At 41.7% G+C, this 21,801-nt stretch overlaps 1 protein-coding gene across 1 annotated transcript in view; it reads left to right on the top strand.

Moving 5' to 3' along the window:
• Nucleotides 1-5,564: 5,564 nt before the first annotated feature.
• The window catches only part of rbl1 (retinoblastoma-like 1 (p107)), a 20,506-nt gene continuing 4,269 nt past the window's right edge, over nt 5,565-21,801 (top strand). The window contains exons 1-16 of the mRNA XM_071903581.2: nt 5,565-5,832; nt 7,114-7,247; nt 8,998-9,201; nt 9,636-9,700; nt 11,289-11,417; nt 12,001-12,164; nt 14,109-14,173; nt 14,360-14,531; nt 14,646-14,812; nt 15,573-15,685; nt 16,498-16,601; nt 16,910-17,047; nt 17,545-17,709; nt 18,297-18,459; nt 19,282-19,521; nt 20,194-20,381. Coding sequence (XP_071759682.1) covers nt 5,671-5,832; nt 7,114-7,247; nt 8,998-9,201; nt 9,636-9,700; nt 11,289-11,417; nt 12,001-12,164; nt 14,109-14,173; nt 14,360-14,531; nt 14,646-14,812; nt 15,573-15,685; nt 16,498-16,601; nt 16,910-17,047; nt 17,545-17,709; nt 18,297-18,459; nt 19,282-19,521; nt 20,194-20,381 — 2,373 coding nt within the window. The 5' untranslated portion in view covers nt 5,565-5,670. The remainder of the gene's footprint in view (nt 5,833-7,113; nt 7,248-8,997; nt 9,202-9,635; nt 9,701-11,288; nt 11,418-12,000; nt 12,165-14,108; nt 14,174-14,359; nt 14,532-14,645; nt 14,813-15,572; nt 15,686-16,497; nt 16,602-16,909; nt 17,048-17,544; nt 17,710-18,296; nt 18,460-19,281; nt 19,522-20,193; nt 20,382-21,801) is intronic.

Genomic DNA, 21,801 nt, shown 5'->3' with positions numbered 1-21,801 from the left:
TGGCTGCTGTCAGGCAGTATATGTGTGACAACGCCTGTCCAGGAAACCTTAACTCTGGATAATAAACCTTTAAAGGTGTAATCTATGACATATCTGCCTCTATTGGAAGCAGTAGGAATTGCAACAACATTGACGGAACTTATGACCTGTAATCGACACAAACGATGAAGTCACATTTTCACAATAGAGAGGAGTAAGCTAGCTAATTAGAGCAGAGATCCAACAGAAACGTCTAGTGAAGAGCGAATATATCATGATGCTAAATACTGGAATAATAATAATAATAAAACTGCTTTGTCAATTGCTATTTTGTTCAGAAAGTGACTTTTGAATAGACATAAATCTCAGCAGCTGGTGAAGTAATCATTGAGTCATTGGTATTGATCAACAGCCTGATCAACCCCTGCAGATATTATGGTCATTTTGTGCTGTGGGACAGTATAAATGTTACTTATTGCCTCTTTAAAGTGCCCAGCTGTAGCAGCAGTATGAGGATCAGAGAGCTGAAGAGAGAGCTGGAGCTGCTGGCTGGTCTTCCTCTAGACTTCATCAGACTCTGCTATCTGGACCAAGGTGGGATGAAGAAACATCCAACATCCAGCCTGATCACTTTCATTTTACTGTCACTGCACTGCTGCCAGAGCGTCAGCTATGACTAATATGTAACCTGCAAATATAAAACACCAAGGACCTTTTACATCTGTAGGAGTCTGTGGGCTTTAGGAAAAACATTACCTTGGATGATATTCTTCTTCTTTTTCTTCTTCTCCTTCTTCTTATGTTGTTCTTTTCTTCGACTTCTCTCTCCCTTTCTTCTTCTATTAATATTATTAAGATTATTATTCTGATGATGATGATAATGATTATTGTTATTAATAGTTGTAGTAGTAATAGTAGGACTACCAGTAGTAGTTCTTGTCTTTTCCTTTATGTTTGTCTTCCTCTTCTTCCTCTTCTTCTTCTATTATTATTATGAATATTATGATTATTATTATGACTATTCTGATTAGTCTGATGATTCTTTTTTTTTATCTTATCTTATCCTATCTTATCTTATCTTATTTTGTTTATTTATTTATGTATTTATTTATTGTCACCAGCTGACCTGTTGGATGACAGCTCTGTTGGCAGTAATGACATCATACCAGGCAGCACTCTGACTCTGTCCGTCTGGCCTTATAACGGCCGGATTGAACTGGTCACAGCTGCTGTTAGAGGGGATCTGAGTCTGGTACGTTATAATAAATAATAATAATAAAATCTATCTATCCATCTATCTGTCTATGTTGAGGTCAATTCCACGAATGAACTCATCAATTCCAGTTCAACTGAGTTCAACAATTGGAATTTGAAAAAACCTCCAGGAAACAGAATTGGAATTGAATTGGAATTTCGGGAAGTTGTTCAGTGAAATAATGTGAAATTCCATTTTTTTGTTTTTTCTTATCACATATCTGAGATTACACATAGTGTTATATATTACGTATTATGATTGATACATACATTATGATTGAATTAATTTGATTTGTTGAACTGTTTTGATTCATAATGTTTGATTTATAATGTTTAGCAAGTCGAGACAAACTCTAAGTGGAATTTCATGGAATTTAATGGAATTCAATTCTGTTTCCTGTCATTCCAATTTCATTCCAGATCTGTTTCCTTACAGCTGGGTGACATTCACACTCACATTCCAACTCCAACTGCTGGAATTGAATTGGAATTTACCACGAATTCTCGTTTTACCCATGCTCTCTCTCTCTCTCTCTCTCTCTCTCTCTCTCCAGTTGAAGAGTGTTGTATCTCGTCCTGCCCCTCCCTGCCCCCCCCTCTCTCCGGTGTGGGGCAGATCTTCCTCTCCATCCTCCTCTTCCTCCTCTTGGTTTTCTCATCGTCTTTTCTCCGCTCTGTTCATCGCCGCTCACAGAGGAAACCTTCCGGCTGTCCGCTTCCTCATCAGCCAAGGTATATACAGTATCAGTAGAGGATTTTCCTTCCAGAAGGAGACACCTAACATCTGAATAAAGTGATTCCTAGTCTTATATAGTCACTGATAGCATGAAATTAAGATTCATAATTATGGTATTTTTAAGGATAGCAGATGACTTGAGTCCTTAACAAAATCACAACAGTTTTAGAGGCTGGACACGATACTGTTGAACTTCAAAATGTACTTATAAACTTTTCGAAATTAACTCTTGATTTCTTTGCTGCCTTTATTTTTTCATTTCATTATTTTTGTCCCTTATTTAACACAGCTCAGGTCAATAAACAATAGAACAATTTCTTAATAGCAACAAGGCAAAAATTTACTTCTTGTTCCCCACAAATGATGCAGTCCGCCTTACGACCAATCAGTGACAAATAGGCTACGTCACCCTGTTTAGACATGTAACTGTAGCGCCCCCTTTAGGCTTTTAAAATCGCAGAATGCAGTGGTGAGATGCATCATTTCGTCAAAATCCAGTCAGCGGTGTTTGAGATACTGTGCGTGACACATGGACAAACAAACAAACAAAACGTAACTTTTACCCTCAGGACAGCTGTAATTGTAACGCTGTTCCCCCTCCCGCCTCCAGGGGCCAACGTGCGTCTCCAGACCCCGTTGGGTCGGGGGGCGCTGCACGCGGCGGCCAGCCGGGGCCGCGCCCGGGTGGTGCAGGCCCTGCTGCTCAGCGGCGCCCCCCTGGGCCTCCAGGACAGAGAGGGAACGACGGCTCTGAGCCTGGCTCAGCGGCTCGGACTGAGAAAGACCACCAGACAGCTGTTCCTGTTTCACTGGCAGGAGAGGGCAGGACACGTCAGGTGTGTGTGAGAGAGAGAGACATTTGTGATACTCTATTATGTCAATATTAATGAGCCTTAAAGACACAGCGACAGAAACAGCCTGTTCTTGGTAAAGCTCAGAGAGATGCTGGAAAATGAACGTGTAAAAATGGATTGAGAGTGTTTTTGGTACATGACACCACACACACAGCTTTGAATGGACCTCAAGACTGAAAATAAAACACTGGAAAGTGGAGAATATGGATGAATATGAATTCCTGTCAGGATTAAAGAGGCAATAAGTAAGATATTCACTGCCCCAGCACAAAATGATCATAATATAGAAAATATATTAAAAAAATATTTTATTGTATTTTTATATCAAAATCTCATTACTCTTACTTCCTGGAAAACAGAAAATCTTTAGTAGTGATGTCATCGTGTACCAGGAGGCGTAAATAAACATTCCAACCATTAAAACATCACAGATTTTTGAACAATCTCGCCCCTCTGCCTTCCCATCAAATAAAACTGCCTTTCTGCCCCTAACTGATCTCCCATTGGTTTACACTATTGATTGATTCCTCCGCACATTATGTCCCGCTCCAACATCCTGTTTCAACAGGAAATACATCACATTAAGGAAGCAAGATGCTCTCAAAATTAAGTTTCATTGTGACTTTCAGCTGTAGTCTAGCTCTGAGTAGTCTTGTTTAGTGAGACCGTCCCGTAACCAGAAGGTCTTAGGTTAAATTCCAGCAACATCTGTGTGTCTTGTTGAAGTTCCCTTGAGCAAGACACTGAATCCCCACCTGCTGACTCACTGTAATCAGCTAAATCCCTAAAACCTAAACTCTTTCTCTCTGTGTCTCTCAGGCTGAACTCCCACCTGGAGGATGGAGATCTGTTCCCTCACCAGTGCTTCGACTCCCACCTGAAGACGTGGCGCCGTGGCAACCGTTGCCAGCGATACATGGCTCACCTGGGGGGGCTGGTGAGGGGGGAGGGAGGATGGAGGGACAAGGGGAAGAGCGAGGGACGGAGGGACGGGATGAAGGGGGGCAGAGGAGGGGGAGGGAAAGAAAAGCGGGAGCAGGAGAGGGAGGACGGAGGATGGGGGTTGAGGAGAGGAGGAGGAGGAGGAGGAGGGAGAGATGACAAGGGGGGGAGACTCCGGGAGTGTTGGGGGGAGGAGGGGGGAGATGACGGAGGAGGAGGAGGTGGAGGAGGAGGAAGAGGAGGTGGGGGAGTAAAGGGAGAAAGAGAGAGGGAGAAAAAGAGGAGGATTATTACGGTGTTTGGAGGAGCGCCGCTGAACCCGGCACTCAGGACAGAGAGGAGGAGAGCAGCGAGGGGAGAGATAGACAGATGATTGACAGGAAAAGAAGGAGTGAGGGAGGAGAAATAAAAAATTAAAGGACACTCAGGGGGAGAGGTGGAGGGTGAGAGAGATCGAGGGTCTTTCTTTCTCACAACTGTGTCCTACTGTCTATATGAAGTTACAACCAACAGTCAGTACTGTAGGCCTACATTTGATTATTTACACATTCTCATGTGTAAATACATAAATGCGTCAGTGTTATGAATGGAGCGGAGACTCAGTTTTCAAATGACAAAGAGAAACATCAGTTTACAGGATGAACCATACCTTTAAAACTTATTTCAAAGAGAAAAACTAAAGGGTAATGGCTTGGTATGTTTACTTTTGACTGTTGTATTCAACTCAAATCAAGAAAATGTGTATCATCAACACATTTCAATAAAGTGTATCATGAGTATACAGTAATACGGTGTTGGTGGTTGTTTCTGCAGCCACAGGACGGCACTTTCACACTAGCTGACATGACAAGGGGAAACCAGTCTCACAGGGTCAAACAGGCAAACTGAGGGCTTATTCACCTTCATCCAAAACAATAATTCTTTCTTTATTTTCTTAAATAAAGAATGAATGATGATTTGTCACAAGCCTAACATACAAAAAAACAATTTCCAACTTGGAAATTTCACGCCATTTTGAATGCCATTCAAAGTTGGATGATGAAGTAAAAAAAGTCAGAGAAAATATTGCTAACCGAGTTTCTGGCACACATTGTCCTATAAGGATGAAAAACATAGGCTACTACTGATAACTTTAAATTTTTATTTTGTGGAATATTATATTTTCAAAAAGAATAGGCTGTTTTTTTATATGCTATTATGTAGCCTAAAGAGAAAACAAAAGTTGTCCATCACTCACTGCCAAAAAAGAGAGACAGAAAGAGAGAGAGAATACATTATTATTATTATCGTTATTATTAGGCTAGAATTATTATTAATATTATTATTATCGTTGTTGTTGTTGTTATTATTACCTAGCCATGCAGTAGATCTATCCTGATAAATATAAAAATTGCAGATCAACAACATACAACAATACAAAAAGTCAAAATTTAGCCAAAGTCACATTTGGAAAGAGCTGAGTAAAACATAGCATGGAAGCAAAATGAAGTAAAATTCCTCTATTAAAACACTATTCAATATCAAACTAACAGGCTCATAGGCCAAAACCTGTTTAAATCCTGACCAAACAAGGCAAAGCATGGGAAATATATTATAAAACTGTAATGAGAATATAATATATTTGGAAATTATAATATTATTGAGAGCGGTTGCTTAGTAACGGCTGGCTGGAGGCAGCACGAGGGGAGAAGGGGGTTGGGTGAGCAGAACCTGCCTTCCTGGGTTTACTCGCATCTGATTGGTCGCTGCAGAGCAGTTTTCGCGCCAACGCGCTGCATTGTGGGAATGGGTAGCGGAAGTCGGTAGGGAGGCTGATTGTTGTTTCGATCCGGACACGGGGTCTCGTGTTTATTGGATTTAACTCGGGGTTTTAAACTAGGCGAAACTGTAATTCAGTTTTTACGAATGCGGGGAGACGAGTCGCCGGATTCCGATTCGGGCAGGATGGACGAGAGTTCAGTCCGGAAGAGTCTGGAAACACTCTGCCAGGAGTTAAACATGGACGAACAGACTGGAACTGAAGCCATGGAAAACTTCACTGCGATTTGGAATACATACACACTGGAGGTAAACCGTGTCTGCTGGGGCTGTGTGGTGGTTAGCCGTCCAGCTGACCATACCGGTTATACATTTACTATTATCTTCCTTCTATTTAGATGCATTCATTTTATTGTAAACTCGAGCTCAAAACTTCAGTGCGACGTGGAGCACATAAACACTAACTAATGGAGGTAACATAAACGTTTACATTAACTGTTACCTCCCAGCTTCCCAACTTACTGGTCTTCTCAGCGAGTATTGAGCCGCACACCAGGTTTAAACACCGTGCAGACCAGACGCAGAGTTGGTATTTGTGGTTAATTGACGTGTCATGACATGACAGTCTGCTTGTCTGTACTTCCTCCTGTAAGTTATTTGCCCAATCCTTGGCCAGTGATTACACAACCACCACACCCAGGTGATGGGATCAAGTTGACTTAACAGCCATGACATTTATCATTAATTTGCCCCAATGGTGGCAGATAGGATGGGACATTAACACCGGCCACATGCTCTTTTATTGGCACTGGCAGTCAAATGCTGGTTAGCTTGTCCACACAAACAGCCACTTTGGTCCTGTTCTGTTCTACAAATTGATATTTGCCTGAAAGTAGAGATAAAGTAGTAGATAGCGACTATGACAGCTGGATGGAAAACTATGTTTATGCCCTGCTGTGAGATATTTTGCTTCAGTAACCATGCCAACTAATTTTGAATTATTCCAACATCTGGCCCACTGCTTTGTCTATTCTCTGTTTGTAGCTTTGTTAGAGGTTTCTGTTATTGTTCTTATTTATAATCATATTTTGAAGGGTTGGAAATCAACACTAGCTGTCAGCCAAATGCTGGAAAATCATGACTGTACTAGGTCCTAGTCTATTCTAAAGATCGAATTAAATAAAACCTACCAAATGAGACTCATAAAATTAATTTTGGGATGTAACAGCCACTGCGGCCAACCGGAAGAAAACAGTTCTTTTCCTACAGTTGTAACTGTGTTTTCTATTCCAGATCGGTTGTTAATGTTGTAGTATTTTTTTATATTGTTGTCTGTAACCGTAGATTTTGCTGCTGTTTTTTCACCTTCCTGTTGATGTTCATAACTTTGTCTTTGTGTGTGTTTGTGAAGATGTTGTTGCTGTCAACATCATCCTCACTTGTGTTTATTCCTCTGTATTTGTGTATCTGTTTGTTTTTCTGTTCCAAAGTGTATGCAGCCTGGGGGAAGGGATCTACTCCCACAGTTAAATTCACAATCCTGTTATTATCTCTTGGCATGATAATGAAGATGTTATTGTGTCTCTCCAGGGTGAGGTGGTCCACTGGCTGGCCTGCTCGCTGTATGCAGCCTGTAGGAAGGGATCGACTCCCACAGTGGGTAAAGGGCTGATGGAGGGAAACTGTGTCTCTCTCACCAGGATCCTTCGCACCGCCAAACTCAGGTCAGTAGCTGTCAGCTCAGAGAAACTTTACTGTCCCATAAGGGGAATTTTTATTTGCACTTTGCAGACTGTAAGACGCATAACGAATCACAACACATCCCATATAAACAAGCATGACTTGATCAGACCAGACAGGGAGTCGGTAGCTTGTTATGTAATTGTAAGTGAGTGATGTTTGAGATAAGACTCTGAGTGAATTGCAAGCTGAGGACAAGAGTTAAAAGTTTTCTGTACTGAAGTGAGGCGAAAACATTAGAAAAATTGTCATTAAATAGCAAACTACATTCAAAGTACAATATCAAAATAATTTAAACAATCTGCTTTAAGAAGTAGGAAGTCATTCATGAGTGCAAAATACAGCACAAGGCCTAAAACGGGCCTAAAATGCTGCATAATTTGATGTGTGTGTGGTTTTGTCCGTTCCTGCTGTGCAGTATCACATAGTTGCTGTGGTGCTGTCAGGTGAGGCGACCATTTCCCTAAATCAGATTCACGGTGTTTCTCCAAACTGTCACTGTGGCAACTCGGTGGATTGTTGATATATTGTCGGCGTATTCCACTATAAGGATGAATGCACTCTTCCTGCCTCCCCACATTTCTTTTTTGAATCATCTAAATCATTTCACTCCACACCCCTTTATCTCCTCTTCTTCTGTGAGGCTAGATCAGACTCAACTGACAACATGTGCAATAGATTTGAAGCTGTATTTGGGAATTTGCAGCAGCCTAAAAAATATCTGCAAACATTTGCTTTTTATCTCGAATCCAAAGAAGAGACTCACAAATGTGCTGAATAGTTTTGGAATATAGTTATGTTGGCAAACTTGTGCGAACTGTATTTTTGCTCTTATAATTTTGCAGTTGAACACAGTTTTTAAAAAAAAATACAGATACACCTTGGTAATTACAACTTCTCTCGAGTCTGATTTACCTTCATACACTTCATACACTCTGACCAGTAAACTGACAATGCAGAAACCTTCTCCCACTTTGGAAAAAGTGACTGGTGAACCTTAATAAGTCTTAAAATAAATGATCTAAATTGAAGTCATTAACAGTATTAAAAAGCCTTAAATCTAGTTATTAGAGGTCTTATTTTTTCACCATGCACAATGACAGGTTTATTTGCGCTGCATTTTCACACAGAATTCTATAGAACAGCATTAGTAGTCCGATATACATCCTATCTGCTTTACTGAACTCAATTGTGCGTCATGTTCCTAAATAATTAATGACCTTTGTCCTTTTTCTTTTACTGCCCATTCATATTTTCAGAACTTTCATTCCCATATAATCAGTGGGAAACAGGCTGGTTTCGTCAGCTTTGTTTCTTTGTTTTGGTTTTTAAATTGGTCTTAAATTCAATTCCAGGCAGCATTAAAAATGCTTTTAAAAGTCTTAAATTTGGCTTTCTGAAACCTGCTGTTAGCCTGTTTTTTCCAATGCAAAGAACATGCTCTTGTGTATTCCTGACAACACTGAGAAGAGCTTACTATGCATTTTGTGCTCAGAGTGCCGACGCTAGAAGATGAAAATATTTCAGCCTTTAGCAAAAGAGAGCCGCACTACAAACAGGTTTTTAATAGTTGCTTTGGAAGAAGAACCACGGCGCCTCCAAGCATTTGTTTAGTGATACTAGCTAAAAACGAGGTGCCTGATGGACACATGGGCTTGAGACTGGAAATTCATGTGTCAAGATTTGCCAGTAAAATCCCCATGCTCCTTGTCACCCCCGACGCCCCCTCTCCAGTCTGATCCAGTTCTTCTCCAAGATGAGGAAGTGGGCCGACATGTCCAACCTCTGCCAGGACTTCAGGCTGCGCATGGAGCGGCTGGAGCGCAACTTCGAGGTTTCCACGGTGATATTCCGCAAGTTTGAGCCCATCTTCATGGACATGTTCCAGAACCCGCAGGGAGCGGAGCCGCCGCGGCAGCCCCGCAGCAGGAAGCACAGGCAGGACACACACACACACACACACACACACACACACACACACACACACACACACTCACTTGTTTAATTACACCTTTCCTGTCAATTTCTTTCTTTGCTTCTCTTTATATATTTGTATGGCTCCATTTTGCTCTCTCACACACTCAACACTCACACATACTTTTACCTCTGTAACCCGGCAGCTCGAAACACAAGTACAGCGATTTTATTCTCTCTGTCTGCCACTTTCACTCAGTCATCGCCTCTCAGTTATTATCCCTCACGGACACACACACACACACACACACACACACACACTCTCTCTCTCTCTCTCTCTCTCTCTCTCTCTCTCTCTCTCTCTCTCTCTCTCTCTCTCTCTCTCTCTCTCTCTCTCTCTCTCTCTCTCTCTCACCCACCGTGAACTAACTGAGTCTGTCTCCTCTCTCTGTCTCCAGGCGGCTGCCCTGTCACATCAGCGATGTGTTCAAGTTCTGCTGGACTCTGTTTGTCTACACCAAAGGTACCAAGAGACAAAACCAGACAGATTACTGGCTAAAAATACAGAGTGAATGTTTAACATCAGAGTAGATGCTGGTGTGGCCACTTGTTCAGGTCGTTCAAGTGACATGAAAGAATAATTAAGAGCTTTGAGGTAGCTTTGGGAAAGAGAGTTTATGATCAGTACTGTTGGACTCTTTGGGGCCACTTTGCATTTATTTTGTAATGGTTTTGACATTGACTGCGTTTACATGGACTTGAGTATCTCACTTCTGGAGCGATGAGGAAACGTCTTTCGGTGATGAAAGAATTAAATATACTTGGCAGTTTAGATGGGAGAAAGCATCGAAATGCTGACCTATTCAAGTCTGTAGTTTACAGACTACAGGACGCCGGTTTCCCAACACGTACAGTGGAGCAAGTTGGGTCACGGTAGAAAATACTAAAGAAGCATTACTACGTGGCCAAACATCAAAACAAAACAGTCAAATTAATTTAAGGTTAACAGTTACAGAGGAATATCAGATTAATGATATCAAAATTGCCGGTTTGTGTTGTAAACATCACAGGCGCCTGCGCAAATAGCATGCAGTAATCAGTAACCGGGATACTAGTATTTATCATGTATACGGGGATATGAATAACCAGATTTCTCTGTGTTCCATGTAAACGCCATATCCCGAATATGATCAAAACCGGGAATAAGCCTCATAACCGGGATACTCAAGTAATGACTCCATGTAAACGCAGTCATTGAGATTTAGTATCATGTGGTCTAAATGCTGTTTAAAAGGCTTTTCCACTCTCCCCAGGGGAAAATGTCTGGGGGAAATACTGGTCTGTATTTAAAACTATTCATTTCCACAGTTGGCAGGGCTGAACATTCCCATGCTGCTATGGTTAGCTATTTAGAAAACCTCTGTCCCTCTTCATGAAGATTATCAGCTGTTGTTGTGCGCTGGAAACTCAGCACTGGAAATTAACTTTATTGCCCACCAGCCACAGTGGTTGGTCTGTCTAAAAATGGCACTTTTTCATTTGCTTCCTGTATTGATTTATTATTATTTCTTTTCCCATCATAAGCATCTGTTTGGACATTCTCCAGTTTCCCAGTAGTGTGTATTCTGGTTCATTTCCTGATAAATCTAAAAATTCTCCAACCACTTTTACTGTTTTACCAGCCAACTAGGATTTTTAGAATAGAGAAGATCCTTCAAAAGATGGTTAGTTCCCTGCCAAAGTGCCTGGTAGAGTAGACTAATTGCAACCAAAATGTACCTGCTTTTGACTGGTGTCGATTTCCTACGCTGGCTATGTGTTTGTGTGTGCTTGTGTGCAAAATGGCGGCCAAAAATTTATGGCAGACATTATGGGTCCTAGAGACAAAAATGTTCAGCAGGTCCAGATGCATATCTGTACCGAGTTTTACATCTCTGTGACTTATTATTTTCTGTGTATTCCTATGCTTTATTTATTTTTATTATCATATTTAATGTATTTCTATGTGTTATACCAGTGTTATGCATGTGTGTGTATCCCTAATATATAATATGTGACAAGGTGAACTGTGTGTGTGTGTGTGTGTGTGTGTGTGTGTGTGTATTCTCTAGGTAACTTCCGTATGATCGGTGATGACCTGGTGAACTCGTACCACCTGCTGCTCTGCTGTCTGGACCTGGTGTTTGGCAACGCCCTGCTCTGCGCCAACAGGAAGGACCTCATCAACCCAACGTTCAGAGGTAGGGCTCTGGGTGGGAGTGTGTGTTTGTCAGAAGAGAGAAAGTGTGTGAGAGAGTGTCGGAGAGAGAAAGTGTTTGAGAGTGTCAGAGAGAGAGAGTGTGAGTGTCAGAGAGAGAAAGTGTGAGAGAGAGAGTGTCAGAGAGGGAGTTTGTCAGAAGAGAGAGTGTCAGGGAGAGAAAGTGTATGAGAGTGTCAGAGGGAGAGAATGTGTCAGAGCAGAGAGAAAGTGTGTGAGAGAGAGTTTGTCAGAAGAGAGAGTGTCAGGGAGAGAAAGTGTATGAGAGTGTCAGAGAGAGTGTGTGTGTCAGAGAGAGAAAGTGTGTGAGAGTGTCAGAGAAAGAATGTGTGTGTGAGAAGAGAGAGTGTCAGAGGAGAGAGAAAGTGTGTCAGAGTGTGTGTGTTAGAGGAGAGAGTGTCAGAGAGAGAGAGTGTGGTGTGTGTGTGTGAGAGCATATGAGAGAGAGAGAGTGTGTGTAAGAGAGAGTGAGACATGAATTCCTCCCTTTGTGCATGTGTACACATAAGTCTATTTGTCTACTGGCGTATGCGCTTACTTATTGATGTATGTGTGTGTGTGTGTAGGTCTGCCTGCAGCCTACCGTACAGACAGCCCCGTCTCCCCGGACGACCCTCCTCCCTGTGTGTTGGACAGACTGTGTGAGCTGCATGACGGGCTGGTGGTGGAGGCCAAGGGCATCAAACAGCACTACTTCAGACCCTACATACAGAGGCTGTTCCAGAAGCAGGTGCACACACACACACACAAACATTCACTCCCTCCTCCCTTCATTCTTTATCCCTTCATGCATTTATTAATTCATACGTTACTTCATTCATTCTTTCCCCCCTTCCTTCATTCCTTACTTCATTCACTAATTTCTTCATTCACTTATTCTTTCCTTCATTCCTTCCTTTATGCACGTCTCCCTTCACTCACTCATTCATTTATCACTCATTCTTTCCTTCCTTTCTTGCTTCCCTCCTTGTTTGGTTCATTCCTTCATTCCACTGTTCCCTCATTTCTTCTTTCCTTTCTTCATTCGTTCATTCCCTCTTCCCTTCATTCACTAATTTATTCATTCACTCACTCTTTCCTTCATTGCTTCCTTCCTTCCTTCATTCACTTCTCCCTTCACTCATTAATTTATCACTCATTCTTTCCTTCCTTTCCTCTTTCCTTTGTTCCTTCTTTGTTTGATTCATTCTTTCATTCATCTGTTCCCTTATTTCTTCTTCCCTTCCTTCATTCATTCCTTCCCTCCTCCCTTCATTCCCTTCTCCCTTCATTGACTACTCCCTTCATTCACTAATTTATTCATCCACTCACTCAATCTTTCCTGCATTCCTTCCTTCATTCCTCCCTTCATTCACTTCTCCCTTCACTCATTCATTTATCCCTCATTCTTTCCTTACTTTCCTCCTTCCTTTGACCCTTCCTTGTTTGATTCATTCCGTCACTCCTCTTCCCTCATTTTTTCTTTCCTTCCTTCATTCGTTCCTCCCCCCCTTCATTCCCTCCTCCCTCCATTCCCTACTTCTTTCCTTTCTTCATTTGTTCATTCCCTCCTCCCTTCATTCCATCCTCCCTTCATTGCCTACTCCCTTCATTCACTAATTTATTCATCCAGTCACTCACTCTTTCCTTCATTCACTTCTCCCTTCACTCACTCATTTATCCCTCATTCTTTCCTTCCTTCCTTGTTTGATTCATTCCTCTTAATTAATTCCTCCCTTCATTCCTTCATTCCTCCTTTCATTCACTTCTCCCTTCACTCATTCATTTATCCCTCATTCTTTCCTTCCTTCCTTGTTTGATTCATTCCTCTTAATTAATTCCTCCCTTCATTCCTTCATTCCTCCTTTCATTCACTTCTCCCTTCACTCATTCATTTATCCCTCATTCTTTCCTTCCTTCCTTGTTTGATTCATTCCTCTTAATTAATTCCTCCCTTCATTCCTTCATTCCTCCTTTCATTCACTTCTCCCTTCACTCATTCATTTATCCCTCATTCTTTCCTTCCTTCCTTGTTTGATTCGTTCCTCTTAATTAATTCCTCCCTTCATTCCTTCATTCCTCCTTTCATTCACTTCTCCCTTCACTCATTCATTTATCCCTCATTCTTTCCTTCCTTCCTTGTTTGATTCATTCCTCTTAATTAATTCCTCCCTTCATTCCTTCATTCCTCCTTTCATTTACTTCTCCCTTCACTCATTCATTTATCACTCGTTCTTTCCTTCCTTTCCTCCTTTCTTCCTTCCTTCCTTGTTTGGTTAATTCCTTCATTCCTCTTCCCTCATTTCTTCTTTCTTTCATCCCTCTCCATGATGGATTGGTGGTGGAGATTAAAGGAAGGAAACAGCACTGCTTTGAATCTTACATAAAAAAACTTTCAAATATAGATAAATACACGCTCCTTCCTTCCTTCCTCCTTCCCTTCCTTCCTTCTGTCCTCCTTTCTTTTCTTCATGATGGAAGGATGGTGGACCCAAAACCATCAAGCAGCACTGCTTAAAATCTTATGTCCAGAAACTTTCAAATATAAACACAGACAAAGCTTTATATTGTGTTTTCTGGGTTTTTAGGTCAGGTTTTTTTATTTTATTCCATCATATCCTGATTTTTCTTGTTTCTTGTTGTTTTGTAACCCTGTTTCCAGCCCTGTTTGACCTCTTTTCTTTTGTCCAATCAGATTCTGAGAGGCAACGAGGAGCTGTTGACAGAACTGTTGGATCCTCAGAACTTCATCGATAACAAGTAAGCCTGATAAGGATCAGAGGTCAAAGTTCAAGGGGAATTTGATTCCTCCCACAACCCATCCTGCTCTCTTCTATCTCTTCCTCTCTTTTCCTCCCTTTTCCCCTTTTTTTCCTCTAGTCTGGAAGTAGTGCCCACAGATGTCGCAGTGTTTAAGACACGTGTGTGTGTGTGTGTCCCCTACAGTAAAGCCATAAACAGGGAGTATGAGGAGTACGTGTTAACGGTGGGGGATTTTGACGAGCGAGTGTTTCTGGGAGCCGACGCAGACGAGGAGATCGGAACACCGAGGAAGATCGTTCAGGAACCTTCTGCCGGCCAGACGGCACAGAACCACCTGCAGCAACACGTAGAGAAGGTACACACACACACACACAACCACCTGCAGCAACACATAGAGAAGGTACACACCTGCATCTCTAATGTGTCTGTCTGTCTCTCCCTGTATGTTTCTATGTCTCTCTCTCTCCAGTCTGGTTCTCTAGCTCCCTCCACCCCTCTGACCGGGCGTGTCTACCTGAAGGAGAAAGACCTGCTCGTCACGCCCGTCTCCTCGGCAACACAGAGCGTCAGCCGGCTGCAGAGCATGGTGGCCGGCCTGAAGAACGCGCCTAGCGAGCACCTGATGCAGATCTTCAAGTCAGGACTCCCTCTGTCTTTCTGCTTTCATCTCAGCTTCTCTCTTTGTCTTTGTCTGTTTCTTGCAGTTGAGCAGCACAGAGTAGATTAGCAGTAGTGCTACTGCAGTAGTGTAGAACAGAGTAGAGGAAAAAAAAATGTACCCAGGGTAGGTTTTCCAGCAACACCCTCCTCCACATCTCTCATATAGTTTCAAAAAAATGACTAATACACCAAAGGTCACCAAAAACAGCAAAAAGAATTACACGCAGTATTAAACGGCAACAATAAACAGCATTAAAACTATTAAAACATTTGCAGTTTTCAATAGATTCTGTTTGTACAGGCGAACAGAGTACATTAGACAACAGTAGATTGGAACACAATTAGATTCGTGCAGAAAAAGAGTAGATTTGTCCACTATAGAATAGAGAAAAAAATACAGTAGAGTAGAACTAGATATAGTCATCACAATTATTAGCTTTGATGATTTGAGGAGCAAAATTATTTCACTGCAATTTTGCATCTTATATCATCATCTTACACCTTGACTCTTCATTTATATATATGTATATATATATATATATATATATATATATATATATATATATATATATATATATACACTAAGTAAAGTGAAATGTTTAACTATTGCTGATATTTTTATATTTTACGATAATTAATTATGGAAACTAAAATCACAATGTATGAATATACATGATTAATACATAATATACACACATCCTCCCTCCTAACAGTGTGTCTTGTTCTCTTATTACAGGTCCTGTTCCAAAGACCCCACAGAGTTGATCCTGACCAGAGTCAAGACTCTGGGACAAACCTTCAAAGAACATTACACCAACGACTCTGACGACACGCCTGGCTCTCATATAGGTACAACACACACACACACACACACACACACACACACACACACACAGTTTCACACTTAATGGAAAAACAGCTATTGGTGATGTACTTTGCATTTCTGAGGCTCAAACAGCCTGCTGAAAACAGTAACCTGTTATGAGTAAGGGGTGCGGCTGCGATCATAGACACACCCCAACTTTCACAAAGTAGTTGGCTAGCCTGCTGTTTTGTATGCCCGTATGCCCAGCTTTGATTGAAAGCAACAAATTAACGCTCGTTCTCTGGAGGTTGTTGAAAGTCATTTTGGGAAATGTATGAAATCACTAACTGGAGTAGAAGTAGACTGAGGGAAAGTTGGTTCACCAAAAAAGTAAATTACAACACTTCCAACCAAGGGTCTTTGACAGAGAACCACATGAAGCTGGTTGAGATCCTCTGCTGATCTGCAGTATTTGTCAGTCGATCGTTTATTCTAAACTTTTCACAGAACTACTTTGTGAAGATGGCTGACCTCCTATACAGAGGGTCCCTAAGTAAAATAAGGAGTATTGTTAGTTCATTTACTAAAAAGTAAACCAGCGAGAGAAGAGAATATGAGAACAGCTAATCCGTTCAGAGGTTTCACTCTTCCCACTGTTGTCTCCCCTCCTGCAGTATAGATTCTCTATTAAATCATATCTAACATTACAAATCGCCTCAGGCTGGGGGTCTCTGGGACAAACTCTTTCCTAACAGAGCTCTGGTAGCTCAACACATATCTGTTTTGGGGTCCTTGACATGAAAACATAATGGAACCCCTGTACTGTATGATTTTATCTGTCTGTCTTTTGTTCCAGACTTTGCAGAGAACCGCCTGAAGCTGGCTGAGATCCTCTACTATAAGATCCTGGAGAACGTCATGGTTCAGGAGACCAAACGGCTGCACGGCAAGGACATGACTGTAAGTATTGGGACATACTGAATTTCGATATATCGTCCCATCCCTAGTGGAGTTCAAATCAATTTCTTGCTTTGTCTTTCTCCCTCTGCCTGTCTGTCTTGCTCTTTTTCTTTCCGTCCTTCATTCGTTAGATTTCTCCAGAGCAGGATATCGTCCGTTGTTTCCTGATCATGTGGTTGCCTTGCCAACATCTTTCTTTCTCTCGTTCTGTCTCTGTTTTTCTGTTTCTCCAAGATGCTGTTGAAGCAAGGCCTCTCCCACTGTTCCCTGAAATACTAATGTGTGTGTGTGTATATGTGTGTTTCTAGGTGTTGTTAGAGCAGGATATCTTCCACTGCTCCCTGATGGCGTGCTGTCTGGAGGTGGTGTTGTTCTCCTACAGCTCCCAGAGAACCTTTCCCTGGATCATCACCATCTTCAAACTGGCTCCTTTCTACTTCTTCAAGGTAACACACACTCTCTCTCTCTCTCTCTCTCTCTCTCTCTCTCTCTCTCTCTCTCTCTCTCTCTCTCTCTCTCTCTCTCTCTCTCTCTCGCTCTCTCTCTCTCGCTCTCTCTCTCTCTCTCTCTCTCTCTCTCTCTCTCTCTCTCTCTCTCACACACACACTCACACACTGTCCAAAATTACAAGTTAGTACGTTATTAGTCAGTGTTGCATGATATTATAATTTTAAAAAGTTAGAAGTTAAAAATATATTACACCCCTTATGAAGTAATAAACGATGCTTAATGTATTAAAGTAATTTATTAAATTAACAGATTTTGTTACATTTTCAACCCATTAAGAGGAACATTTTATTATTTTATTTTATAACATTTTATAACATTTTATAACATTAAGTTATCAGACAAAATGGTCCCACGTCAGTTCCATGAGTAAAGTTCCCCAACTATATCACAATATAACTTTATTTATTCTTTGTGTGTGTGTGTGTGTCTCCAGGTGATCGAGGTGTTTATCCGCTCGGAGGAGGGCCTGTCCAGAGACATGGTGAAGCACCTGAACTCCATAGAGGAGCAGGTTCTGGAGAGCAGAGCCTGGACCGCAGACTCTGCCCTGTGGAACGCCCTGCAGGCTGCCGGGAACAAGGTCCCCACTGTGGAGGAGGTCAGGAGGGAACACACACACACAAACAGAAACACAAACAAACAAACAAACAAACAAACAGAAACACATACACAGAAACACATACAAACATATAATGAAACACTGTCAACATCGCCTGCAATAAGGTCCCCACTGTGGACTTTTCAGTTTTGCTAGCAAGAACTAGTCCCCAACTTAGAGATTTTGAGGAAATATCGCTTTGTTTGTTTCTGTCTTTCCTTCTTTGTTTCTTTACTTCTTTCTCTTTCTTTCTTTTTCTTTTTGTTTCTGTCTTGTCTTTCTTTGTTTCTGTGTTTATTTCTTTGTGTGTCTTTTTGTTTGTTTCTTTCTCTCTGACTTTCTTTGTTTCTTTCTGTCTTTCTTTCCCTCTGTCTGTCTTTCCTTCCAGTTAAATTTCTCAAATTAGCACTTGGTATACTAGTAGTAATTGACGTTTTATTTAAAATTCTCACTTCCTCTCTCCATCTCTCTCTTTCACTCCAAACTCACACTGTCCTCCTGTCTCTCTCCACCTCCTTCAATCCTTCACCCCTTCTTTTCACCCACTTTATCCCCTCTTCTCGCTCTCTCTCTTTCTCTTTCTCCAGGTGAATTTCTCCACCAGTCTAGACAATGGTTCTGGTCCCGGTTCTGGTCCTGGTTCTGGTTCTACCACTGGGATTCCGTCCCATCTGCCCCTGGTCGCCCTCTCCCCCATCATCCACCCCCGCATCAGGGAGTTCCGGTCCGGCCTGGGCAGCGCACGCAAAGGTGGGCATGCACAAGTCTGTGTGTGTGTGTGTGTGTGTGTATGTGTGTTTGGGAGGATGCGTATGTGTGTTGTTAAGGGTTAGCTGTTGTGCGTGTGTGTGTGTGTGTATTCGGGTGGATGGTTCTATGTGTTACTCATCAGTATGCATGCTGTGTGTGTTTGTGTGTGTTCACTGTAGCACTCTCTCCAAGTAACCACCCCCACATCAGAGAGTTCAGTGCATGCAAATTTGTGTGTGTCTGTGCATGTGTGTTACTGAATGTGTATATGTGTGTGTGTTTTCAGTTGCATTCAACTCCCCAAACTGTCCCAAATGAAAGCATGAAGCTGATCAGTGGAGCAACTGATTATACAGCATTAAAAAGAATCAAAACTAATTTTACAGCAATACACGTTACTTGGTATTTAGTTTATTTGCACATATTTTTTAAAAACAAAAACCAATACATTAAGAGAATTACCAGAGAAAGAAATGTATATGTGCAGGTGAGGTGAAAAGCCCAAGATGAGTTTATATAGATATCAAAACCTCACTGAGGTTATACCAATTAAGTTACAATCATTAAAATTAATTTTAAGTTAAGTAGTTACAATAATGAAAATACAATTACTGAAATGTAGTTACCTAATAGTGCTTAGTAAACCGGTACAAACAAATATTAATATTATGAATTAATATTAATCATATAAATCTCCAGTTGAAATATCTCCAGAATCGTCACGGCTGGAGATGGGTTTAAAAAACTTGCAGGTTACAAACAGACTTTTATTGTGTGTAATATCGATCTTATTCCCTCTCGAATCTTTTTCTCTCCTTCCAGACGTTCCTCCCTCTCCTCTGTCGGTCCACGACAGGTACAGCTCCCCCGCGGCCGGCAGCGCCAAGCGCCGGCTGTTCGGCGACGACCCCCCGGCGCCCGGCGGGAGCCCGGCTCCGTCTCCGGCCAAGAGGCTGACGTTCGGCTCGGGAGGCACGCTGAAGATCGCTGCCCCGGGGAGCCAGACCACCATCCTGACGGTCAACACCAGCAATGGACAGCAGCTCACCATCCCGCTGCAAGGTAAACAAACACACACACACACACACACACACACATTTACATAACTGAACACTTATAGAGCTGGCTGCAGTCCTTATTGCCTTTTATTTACTGTCCTTTTATCACCACTGTACTGCCTTGTTTGGTTTTATGCTGGTCTGTAAAGCACTTTGTAAATTGTGCTGAATAAATGAAGTTATTATTATTGATGCACAGCGAGCAGGTTATTGTTGCTTTGCATCTGGGTCTTGATTCTTGCAATAATGATCTGCTCCCTATTCATTATCCCACTTATTACACGGCTACTTACCAAAGACATTAATAGATACAATAGATCAGGTTTGTAATTCAACATGAAGTGACTTGCCATGTGTGTACTAACCATTCAACGGGTGAAGAAACAGGAGGAAAATTTACAGAAGTTTAGCAGCAGAGGCAGCCAATCAGGAGCCTATTTGATACAGAGCCATTGTTTTTGCTTTGATTTGATTGGCTCACGGTCAGAGAGAGCTTATGGTGGTCAGCAGGGACAAAGTTTAACAGGCAAAGACCAAAGACTGTATATAACAGAAAGATTGAAATGTTATCGTCTCAAAAAGTTACCAGCCAGTGTGGCGGGTGAACTTTATTGATTTATCTACCAAAGACAAATTTTACTGGGAACAATGGTTTTACTTTAATTGATATCTCCAGGAATGAAGAACGATGGCGGTATAACACTGATCCAGGTTCAGCCCGGCCCATGTGACTCCTCTGGTGCAGTCACAGCCCAGCTGCTGCTGACCGCCTCCCCCAGCCGCTCCCTCCCCGTGACCTCTGACCCCCATCCAGGAACCAGCCGGCCGCGACGCACCGGATCACTGGCTCTGTTCTTCAGGAAGGTAGGGGCTGAGAGAGAGAGAGGGAAACACACACACACACACACACACACACACAAGGGATGTACTTTTTCTTTTTATCGTTTTTTTGGATTCTCAATTCTCATTTCTGTCCTGCTGATTACCAAGACTTCTTGCAGGACGAGGACAATGGGACAAAAATTAATGGGTATGTGGGATCTGACGAGGGTTTCAATATTCACCAGCCACTAAATTAATATGACATAATCTAGTATAATGATTACTTTACATTCAAATAGCTGTGGTGGCCCCCCACACCTGGAAAATTGTAGATGTAGATAAAATGAAAGCGCATTATTTGACCTTATTGCTTAGCCAAACCTGAAAAAAAAACAATGACACTTGCAATTAGGGATGCACTAATCAATCGGCCACCAATTGTATCATCAGTTTCATCTGCCTGATCTGCACATCATAGGCCTACATTGGTGATTTATGCTCATGTGCCGTTTGACAGTAATTGAATACAGTCTTGTTCTTAATGGGCCCATCCGTTCTTCAAGTGGCCTTGTGGGGTTTTTTTTCAGAGAGAAGCTTGGTCATTTCACTCCTTTTTGAGCAGCGCATTTTAATAGTGATTGATTATTCTATTCATTAACTATTTTCAGCTAGTTAACATTGACAGCTCACATATATTCATTTCTGATGTGTTATTAATTTCATAGCCTGTATGATTAGAAACAGTTCATTGTATTGGACAGAAGTTATAGTCTGTGCTGCTATAAAACTATAAAAACAATTTATTTCCACATAGTTAAACCGGCCATGTCATGTAGCCATAAGAACAATCTGTTAAACACAGCGCTACAGTGAAATTTTCATGTTTATGCTTGCTGTGCACTTTTACATGATGTGCCGTTGTTACTAGAAAGTCTCAGTAAAATCAGTTCAGTGTTAAAAAGCCTGTCATCGAGGGCTGTCCTGCTGGCTCAGTGGTCTAAACCGCATGACGTGTAGCTGAGACTTCCTGGGTTTGAATCCTGTCTGGGACCTTTGTCACATGTCATCCCCCCCTCTCTCTCCCAGTCTTTCCTGTCTCTCTAAACTTTTATCCGTCTAATAAAGTTCCAAAAAAATATCTTTAAGATATGAATTAAAAAGCCCACAACTGTCTAACTGTCTATTTTATGATATAAATATCCTAGTAAGAGACATTTTTGACTGCAACATCTACCAGAACCGATCCTGAATTTGGCCAAAAATTACCTTCACCCTACACATGAACATGAAACACTGTAGTATAATGCTATTAAAAGTGTCATGCTTTACCCATTAAGCGACACAGGGAATGGAACCCCCAACCCTGGCAATGTTAGTGCCTTGCTTTGCCCTTTGAGCTACTGGACCCGCTAATTCTGATTTTTACAAGTAAAGAGTATTTCCAGATGATGGTTGATTCGCT

This window comes from Centroberyx gerrardi, chromosome 5 (genome assembly GCF_048128805.1).
Source record: "Centroberyx gerrardi isolate f3 chromosome 5, fCenGer3.hap1.cur.20231027, whole genome shotgun sequence".
Lineage (NCBI taxonomy): Eukaryota > Metazoa > Chordata > Actinopteri > Beryciformes > Berycidae > Centroberyx > Centroberyx gerrardi.
Note: the sequence above shows the minus strand (reverse complement) of the source record. Positions and strands in the feature narration are given on the sequence as shown.